General features: G+C 38.6%; 1 protein-coding gene across 1 annotated transcript in view; it reads left to right on the top strand.

Moving 5' to 3' along the window:
• Positions 1 to 1,112: 1,112 nt before the first annotated feature.
• rnf31 (ring finger protein 31) overlaps positions 1,113 to 10,036 on the top strand; it is a 29,237-nt gene continuing 20,313 nt past the window's right edge. The window contains exons 1-12 of the mRNA XM_022767766.1: positions 1,113 to 1,288; positions 2,522 to 2,727; positions 3,822 to 3,968; positions 4,204 to 4,359; positions 4,458 to 4,514; positions 5,183 to 5,315; positions 5,897 to 6,058; positions 6,165 to 6,315; positions 6,699 to 6,850; positions 7,260 to 7,402; positions 8,186 to 8,428; positions 9,122 to 9,463. Coding sequence (XP_022623487.1) covers positions 2,524 to 2,727; positions 3,822 to 3,968; positions 4,204 to 4,359; positions 4,458 to 4,514; positions 5,183 to 5,315; positions 5,897 to 6,058; positions 6,165 to 6,315; positions 6,699 to 6,850; positions 7,260 to 7,402; positions 8,186 to 8,428; positions 9,122 to 9,463 — 1,890 coding nt within the window. The 5' untranslated portion in view covers positions 1,113 to 1,288; positions 2,522 to 2,523. The remainder of the gene's footprint in view (positions 1,289 to 2,521; positions 2,728 to 3,821; positions 3,969 to 4,203; positions 4,360 to 4,457; positions 4,515 to 5,182; positions 5,316 to 5,896; positions 6,059 to 6,164; positions 6,316 to 6,698; positions 6,851 to 7,259; positions 7,403 to 8,185; positions 8,429 to 9,121; positions 9,464 to 10,036) is intronic.

Below are 10,036 nucleotides of genomic sequence, written 5' to 3'. Positions count from 1 at the left end.
AAGATCAAATAGTAAGAAACAAATACACCTTCTAAACGTGAAAATATCAAGAATAAAAACATAAGGATTACCAGTAACCTGTATATAAAAATGTAAAAAGAAAAAAGTAAATTCTATTGCTGTGTCAAAAATTCTTAAAATTACACATAATCTTTTTCATCCACAGAAAACTTTATGAATATGTAAATAATGTGCATTTCAAAAGTTAATTATGTATATACAGTATGTAAACATTTTAAACTGACATTTAAGCTGATCACAGAGAAACTTTCCCCCCTCAGCAGATGAAAGTGTTGTCTTACACTGTGTGGCCAGCGCAGGGTGTCTTTGACTTCAGATCTGTACTGCTCTCTTATTGTTTGTTGCTGCATATTTCCTGTGATTTATCACAGATAAAATACCAATTTCTGCGTAGTTTCCAGTTGTATTTCAATTAATACATTGAGATGTTTATTGTGCACAGCCCTGAATGGTATTGTGTCCATAGATGTGCTATCAGCCAGAGTCCAACTCTATCACAAGGACAATCAGACAAAACCTCCCCAAAGCTTCCTCTTATGTTCAGTCTGTACAAACATGTTCTAACTAGTTCACAGTGTCACCAAAAGGAAACAGTTTAACCTGACCGGTTACACTCTGCTCTCTGCAGCTCTTATACTTTACATGTGGTTTTAAGGGAAATCCAGCACTGACTTTTGCAAAGCGAAGTACCTCAGATGTGGGTGATGTGAGCTTTAGACATGAGATGAAAGAGAACAACAACTGAAGCCTTATTCTGTTCATTTGCAAAATGCTGTTTCTATTCAAGTTGTGTTATCCAATGACGTTACCTCTCCTGATAAACATCTTGATCTTCTTTGTGTAAAATCTTCTTTGTGTTGAATCAGCACCTCTCTAAAACAGTAAGGACGATTTGTTGTATAAACTTTTGCTTGTTGTCCCTACTGAAATGGCAACTTAGTGTATTCAACCAGTGTCAAAGTGCTGCAGATAAGCAGAATTAAGGTTTTAAATTACTGCTTTTAATTTGTAGAAATCCTCGCTTTTATTTTGAAAAACGAGCAGGAAGTAGAGCAGAAACACAAAACGTTGTGTTGCAGTTCCGCGTTTGAAGCCTAGGTTTGGAGCTAGCTCCAAAGCTAAACAGAGAGAAAACTCAGCGAAGGTGAGACTTTAGTCACTGGTATCAACTTTAAACCACGTTATTTTAATTAACGGCAGCGTATAGACTTTCCCGCCAGACGCGGGAGGACGAAACTACCGTTAAAGGCAGCCTTGAGGACGACAGGTAAGTAGTTGTGAAGCTACATTTCTGAAAGTTTCGGTTTCACCTAACGTGAATTATTGTTGTCTGCTTTGCTTTGTATCTTACAAATTCTAACTTTAACACATCGGAACTAACAAATGACACCATTAACTGCTATTAGATAAGATGTTACCTCTAAAAACACTGCTTTAAACTGTTGTCTTGTCGTGTTTGTGATTCAATATTCAAAGCTGGACAGCTGTTGAGTACTGTAATGTCATGGAGAGTGAAACTATTATTAACCTGGACTTTCCCATAGTAACATCATGTTGTCATATGATAAATTAAAACTGAAATTACTGAGGACACGTTACCCCACAGTCACCCTGCCTTGCTGTTAACTTACTGACAACCTACACTCAGAATAAATGGTTGAAATAGATATTAAAATGGGATTTGATTTACTTCTTTTTTTACTTGACTATTAGCAGAACTGTCAAGCATTTGGTTTGTTTACGTCCTCACTGATGCTTAAAGCAGAAATGTATAAATGTAGAAAATACTAAATTTCTCAAAAAGTTATTTACTATCCTACTAAAGCTAAAGAACAGTGTTATCAGCAAAAGTTAAGCACTCCATATGCAGAAAAATACCTGAGATACTTAATTTTATTGATGAATTATTATTGATAATTTATTTATACCCATTATTCACTATATTACAGATTGCATAAATTTGAAACTAGAATTTTACTGCTTTAGGAGGTTAAGGTGGAGCTGACTAACTATATTTATATTTAATCTGTTGTAGGTTAGTCAATAATAATGCCTTATGTTTTTTAATATTACCATACTGTAACTACTACACATGTCAAATAAATGTAGTTCAGTAAAAAATACAATATTTCCCCCCTAAAATTTGGAGGTTCAATAAAGTGAAATACTCAAGTACAGCACAAGAACCTCAAAAATGTAAGCCCATGGATAATTCCTCACCCTACAACCATTTATTTAACTGTTCTTTATTGGCTAGGTTAATTATGAATTCATAAAATGTCAGAAAATTGTGGAAAAGACCACAGACCTCAGATTGATTGTTTTGATTGACCAACTGTTCAAAACCCCCAAATATTAAATTTATTATAATATTAAACAGAGAAAAGCAACAAATTCTCACATTAGAGGAACTGGAATGTGCAAATATTAGTTTTTATTTTATGATAAATTATTTAAACAACGATTTGATCATCAAATTTACGACTTCCCCCTTCAACAGCAATGAGCAGCAGCTCTCCCACTGTAGAGATGGACGAGGTCAGGAGCAGAGCCCAGTCCCTCCTCTCCTCCTCGGGCTCAGCCCAGAATGTGAAGACTGAGGTCCAGACCATGGCCGGCATCGCTCTGCCTCTGTCAGAGAAGTACCATCACCTCACAGCGGAGGCCATGCTGACGGAGAACACAGCCGACCGCAACAGACTGGAGGTAAAGTTTTCTCTCAACTGATCCTGTGGTGCCGTGTGAAACAGTCTTTTCTAACATACAATGAACTGAACCTAGATTTTACTAATTATATTGTGAAACTAAAACCTAAAAGAAGGAATGTACATGTGATGTTTTGTTGCCATGAGAGAAAAAAGTTTGCTGCAGGGGTTGCAATTACTTCTTTTCACTTCAAACATCAAGAAAATATGTAATTTACATGTGAAATATAATAAAAAACTGGCGGATAAATTATTTCAGGGGCAGATGAACCATGAGAAACATTTTTCTTGTTTCGAAAATATACATGAATCTCCAGAAAATGAGTCTCATCAGTTTACCTTATAAAGACTTGTCTTTATCTACAACTACACCGATTCATTTCTGACCACTAGAGGGCAGAAAATCTCCAAAACTAACTCACAACAGAGCCTTAATACCGTATAAACTACATGTGTAGATAACAAACAGAGCGACATCGGTATCTCACTCTTCTTATCCACTTGTGGAATGCAGTCTGGTAGAACTAGTACACCTTTTTAAAGTAAATGAAGTCATATTATAAGTCATTTTGTTTAGTTTTAACCGCAGTCTTTATAAAGTATCGACAAATTCAGACAGTTTTTCAGGATTTAAATTTCAAGTAACTGATGTAATCTGCTGATATGTGATAAAATGTCTCTTTTTGTTTCTTTAAGATTTTTCCTAAAAGTTGTAAAACGTGAAGAAAATTTAGATGAAAAAGAAGAATTAAGACTCAAAAGAAACATTTTTTTTGACTATACTTGTCAGAATTTAAATAAATGACGCAATCTTTTGAATTCTAATCAAATAAAAACTTTTATAAGAATGAAAATTACACAAAAATAAGAAATAAACAAAATAATTATTTTACACATTATTTTACGTGTTTTGCCAGAAAAGCTGTATCAACTACTTTCATATTTAGGATATTTGTTGCTAAATCACAGAAACTAATTCACTGTTGGAAGTCAAAAATGTGTGGTTAAATGTTGGTTAACAGTTGACCCTAGCCTTTTTATAGGTGTACTAACCATAATGACATCACTAACCCAGTAACTTTATCTCTGCATCAGGCGCTGGAGTCTTTGAGTAGACTGGTCAAGGCCTTGAGTATCCTGGAGAAGTACGGCTGTAACCTGACCTGCCCTGCCAGGCCCAGATACTGGAGGAGCGTCAAGCACAACAACCCCGTCTTCAGGACCACGGTGGACGCCATCAAGGTGAGCACAGTTTAGATACTTCTGTCTTAAACACATTTCATTGTAATTCTGCTTTGAGTGAGACTTTTAATTGAAGATTGAAGCTTTTTGGTGCAAATGTGTTGCAGAAATTAACATTTAAAAATGAGGACGCAAGTATAATGATTAACTCACCGGTGTGTATATTGCCAAGATAAAGTGTGAAGGTCGTCCAACTTACTGAACAAAAGCGCTCAACCCTGATTTCCTCTGGCAGGGAGGGCGGCGAGTCCTTTTTCTCTACGGTTACACCAACCAGCAGATAGATGGCCTCAGTTTCCCAGATGAAGTCAGCGAACCAGATGCTGAGAAAGTGGCTGCAGTGACGCTGGAGGTCATGACCTTACGCACGGAGGTGGACATGATCATTAAGGTTCGTATTCGTGTGTAGTCGGTCGTCTAATTGCTTGATCAGCGGTTTCTGTGCGAGGGATTCAACATATTCCATTTGTTATGTCTCTGTTTGTTTAGGGCACCCATCCTCACCTAGAAACCTTCAAAGACATCCTCCCATTTCTCATGCAGCAGGTCTGTACAAACATTTTCAGTAGCTTTACACATTTTTTGCGCATCTACCCTCATTATTATAATATTACTTCACAACTCGCTCTGTAATCTACAAAATAGTTTTTATATTTGTATGTTGATATTTCTACCTAATGGTATTTCATTGTTTTTAATCAATTGCTGTATTTCTTATTAAATTTGATCCTGAACATTGTACATTTGGTTTTATTAAATTGATGTTTTATACTGTGGTGCTTTATAGAGTATATGTTAATATATGAGGAGGAGGAGGCAGTGACAATTTGGTTCGAGCTCCTGAAAAAATAACAGAATAAAAACATTAACTTTATGTTGATTTACATGTTTTTGTTGAATAATCGTCGCTGATGAAGTTAAACAGGAGATATACCACATTTTACAGCACGATCATAAAGAGATCACATAATACATCAATAAATAAAATCAATTGAAATATATTTTTTTGCAAATTACAACTTTATATGAGTGGGATTATTTCCAAAGTTTATTTTTCATATTCCTGTATCTGTTCTGTAAATCTTCAAATCAAAGTAAATCTGATGAAAAACACATACAATCATACACTGTGGTCTAATACTGAGCTGCAGCCTTCATCCATCCGTTGACGTTTACAGTGAAAAGAGGATTCACTGCGATGCTGTTTCCTTTAGGACACGGTGGTGATTGACTCTGTGGCGGTCCCGCCGGGAGAGGAGCAGCAGCTTGGAGACAAACCCCAGGTGCTCTCTCCTTCCCCTAAACCCGCCCCGCACCTCGTAGCACAGCCCCTGAAATCATCAACAGGTGAGCTGCAGCCACACCTGACCACCTGCTTTAGTCGTTTGTCGTTTAGAGTCTTTTGATGCCACAAATTTACAGTTTAACCTCATTCAGACGGGATTTAAATAAAGGAGGATGTAGGAAATTAAATAATCACTGGACAGCTTTTTAACCATCACAAAATAACAGGATATTGTCTGTAACTTTATGGGGTCTTGCTCTCCTGACGGCTTCTTTCTTTCATCATTATTGGTTTCCAAAGAAGTCCATATGTTGAACTTGACATGTTTCTAACTATAAGATCAATAAAAACAATTCTGATTTAGTCAATTCTCACACAAACTTAATTTCAAATTAAAAAGTAAAGTAGGTGAAGAAGGACAAGCAGCTCAGACATCCACTTTAAAATACAGGGATGTTGCACTGTACGGGATTTAAATCACAGGAGGACGAGCCAGCTTTAATTATACCTGGGCTGGGGGTGAAAGTGACCCACAGATACTCTGCGGACACGATTAAAGTCACTGACCAGCACAGGTGACGTTAATATCCCAATATAATCTAACCAGTAACACTGAATATTGGTTTTCTGCCTTTGTCTCCAGGCCCTCTTGCAGCCAGCGAGTGTAATTTGTGTGGCAGCGCCACGTCTCTGGTTTGCCCGTCTTGCGACAATCAAGCCTTTTGCGACGCGTGTGATATCCTCTTCCACCGCCATCCCTCCAGAGCCAATCACAAGAGGGACAAATTACAGAAAACCAACCAGGGTATGTCGCATTACAGCAGGCTTTAAAGCAGGAAGTTTTTCCTGTGGTCTTTGTTCTTTTTTTAACTCGTAGTGTGTGTGTGTGTGTGTGTGTGTGTTTTTTAAAGAGAGCTGCAGTATCTGTGGCATCTCTGCTGTCTACGCTCACTGCTCCACCTGTGTCCAGAGATTGTGTGTGAACTGTGACAAGCTCTTCCACTCTCACCCCGACCGCAAAGGACACAACAGAACGATCGTCTCACCTGCCAAAACATCCAGGTGAGGAGGAGGAGGAGGGGAAAAAAAGGAACTTCAGTGAACTTTGCCGGAAACGTGATGACACTAAACGCCTTTTACTGTCTGGTTCACTCCATCAGAGTGGTGGTGATGTTAATAAGGTCACAGGATTATATAAATAAACAGTATTAATAGTCCTCCACAAAGATTTTAAGCAAGGTTAGCTTTGCTTTTATGCTTTGTACTTATTCTTTTATTATAGTCCTGCAAGTTTTATGTTTGTCAAACGTCTCTCACTGGATCACCTACATGAATATAGATCCAGCAAGAAGTTGCAGTGTTAAAGGAGGGAGAGCAGCACATTGTGAGTGTTAGCTTAACTATACCTTTAAATATAAACGTATTCTTTTTCTGTGGTCTTTCAGTCCCTCTTTGTCGCCCTGGGAATGCGCTCATTGCACCACAGTGAACGAGATGCGAGCTGTTCTCTGCTCCACCTGTGAACGGCCTCGACTCGCCACGGCTGCTTCCACCGTTCAGGAGAGTCCCATGTCAGTTCCTACGTCACCAAACACAGGTGAGACTTCGACACAGAGACGGTGGACTTTACTCATGCAGCATGTTTCAGAACAAAGTTAGTGCTGAGACGAAGAGATGAAAACATTTTGGTATATATAGGATAGGACAAATAAAAGTACAAAAAATGGTGAAATAAACAAGTACAACAGATGAGAAATACTAGAATTTAAAAGATACGACTTTGCACTGAATCTATACTAAATGTAGAAGAGCTCATTACTTTTCCACCTTAATTTAGCCTGGAGAAGATTACATTTACGAGCTTGTAAACAATCAGCAATAAATCTGAAAAACAAATCAATGGAAGTATAATGTCACGTAGCTGACATAAGGAAACAGTTACTGTATGAAGCCACGGAGCAGTAACACTGTTGTTGTTGTTGTTGTGCCTGTGTGTGATTCCTCAGAGTGGCAGTGTAAAAGCTGCACTGTCGTAAATCAAGGCAGCAGCATCCTGTGTGAGGTGTGTGAGCGCCCCCGTCTGGCCACTCGGCCGCCCATCGCCCCAGTGTCGTCCAACCCAGGGTCCCTGACTGATACTGGAGACAAGGTTTGTCTCAGTGCTGCTGTTTATTACCTTCTGAGTCGTTTATGTCCCATTTATGCCAAGGGACTAACAAAATCATCAGGATTTCTACTGAAGATACACAATCCGAATGGAAATGTAAGTTTATTTTATAGCTGTTAAGATGCACAAAGCTGCGAGACTCACAAGAAAAACATAAAAAAAGTTAAAAGTGAAGCAGCAGGACAAGACATCTAAACTTTTAGTCGCTAGTGTGAGTTTAGCTCCAGAAATACAGCGTCATGCACTTCACATTAATCCACAGCTGCTCTGAAACAACTGGTTCATGATTCAATTAGTCTGCTGTCGGAAAATTAAGCAACAATCATTTTGATATCAGTTCAGTTCGGTACAGATCTTTATTGTCCCACGAGAGGTAATAAATTTTTTCAGCAACACAGCTTAAAAACAAAAACACAATAAAAACAGAATGAGATGATTGAAGACAATAGAAATGCTGGATCTGTGCACGCTATCCAGAATAAGACAAAGGGTGAATAACAAAAGTTTAGACAAACAACAACATGAAGAATGAAGATGTGTTAGAATGAAGAGCATTTACTGCACAGGGGATCATATTTGGAGGCTTGTATCTCTCTTTTATAACAGAGTTTGATTTACTATAATATGATGATTTCAATCACTGTTGAGGCGACGCTGCTGCCTTTTTAACTTTTTAATATAATGTATATTTAAATATCTTTATTTTGGTATTTTCTTTTAAGGCATCTTATATATATTTTTATCTAAATGTCTTGTCTCTCACAGTGGACTTGTCAGTTCTGCACCTACGTGAACACCAAGCCCACGTTGGTGTGTGAGATGTGCAACCTGCCCTGTAAAGACTCTCCTGGCGATTCTCTGCCCGAGCCTCTTCAGCAGACTCCGTCCATCACTAAGGATCAACCTCAGCCCGGCGGGAAGCCGCTGCCGAAGCCCAGAATGAACCTGGAGCTGAAGAGACAGAAGACGATGAGGGACGACGGACTCACCCTCATCCACCAGATCAGAGTTGGTCTTCACACAACTACATCACAGAAATTAGCTGAGAAACTGTCAACTCCGAAAAATAAAATGCTGTTGCTCTGCTCTGCAGTCAACAGTCAAAGTGAGCACAACAGTGAGCTCTGAAACAATAAAATCTGCAGATAACTTTCTCAAACTATTAAATATTAAAAAAAAATGATGAAAAGAAAAGAATTTTCCAGAGTTTTTTTTTTTTTTTTTTAGCTCCACCGACTGTCCAAAACTGAAATTTAATTTACTGTAATTTAAAACAGGGAAAAGCATTTTTTATATCATTGTAAATTGAATATATTTCAGGTTTTGGACTTGAATGGTTTTCAATTTCTCCCGATTTTCTGACCTTTTTATAGAACAAATAATTTAATTTTTAAACAGAGAAATAACCAGCAGATTATCAAACCCTAATTTATTTGCAGTTGTAAACACAGAGCATTAATTGTAGGGTGGGATGTGATTGTTTATGTGCTTGTTGGAGCAAAAACAAATTAAACTTAAACAACAGTGTAACTGCTGTAAGAAGGGCTGCAACTAAGTTATTTTCATCATTGATTAATCTGCTGATTGTTTTCTTGATTTAATAGATGAATCGTCAGAAAATAGTGAAAAATGTGCAGCAGAATTTACTAAATCCAGAGGTGGAGTCTCCAAACGAGGATTCATTCTGTTTCTTCTCCCTAGGAAGCAGAAAAGCGAGGCGTCAGCCCAGAGGAGGTGTACGCAGCCCTCTGCATGTGCGGCGGCAGCAACATCAACCCCTGTGATTGGCTGACGTCCGAGCTGCCTCACCTGCTGGATGAAATCTGCGCCATGGCAGCGTCTGTCCAGCTAAACTACAGAGCAGGGGATTGTGGGATACTACCCGTGGTGGAGAAAGACGGAGAGGAGTCGGAGGAGAGCGGCCCTAACGCCACAGGTGAAGATGTGAAGCTGTCCAGAGCTGAAGCCAAGCTGGCATGGTTAGCAGCGGGAGGAGACACCGACAGGGCCGTGACACAGCTGCTGAGAGACCGACAGGTCAAGGTAGGAAAGTTAACCTGTTGACCACAAACACCCAGATACCGTTCTTCAACGCTTTCGATCACAGTCACAAACCTGGAAACTGTTTAAATCTCACAACCACAAAGTCAGAACGAGTAAACGAGAGACTGAACCAAAGTTTCAGTTATCATATTGTTTGTGAGCGTAAAGCCAGGGTCTGTGTACTACGACTTGGTTGCCGTGGCGATTGCTAATGGGTCCCGGCCAGGGCATGACTTCACAGCTATCCTGACAGAAAATGAAATATTGCTTTTAGGGCTCAATTTGAAGTGACCTGTGGAAACACTAAAGACCTAAAGAAAGGCAGTGATTGACGACTGACTAATTCATATGATCAATTTGTTATCAGCTGATTTTCAAAATGGTAATTGATTAAATGACTCAAATACTTGAATCAATATTATGTCACATCATTGTTTACTTATTTTGATAACATTTAAAAGTTCCTCAAAATGCTTTCATACAAAGTTTATTACAGTCATAGCCAGATAACAAATTCTCCACACCTTTATTTTGAAAGAGCACAGTGATAAATGGCTCTACAATAGAGAACAA

This window comes from Seriola dumerili, unplaced genomic scaffold, assembly GCF_002260705.1.
Source record: "Seriola dumerili isolate Sdu_G_001 unplaced genomic scaffold, Sdu_1.0 BDQW01001298.1, whole genome shotgun sequence".
In the NCBI taxonomy this organism is placed as follows: Eukaryota; Metazoa; Chordata; class Actinopteri; order Carangiformes; family Carangidae; genus Seriola; species Seriola dumerili.
This window is presented reverse-complemented; position numbering and strand designations above follow the sequence as displayed.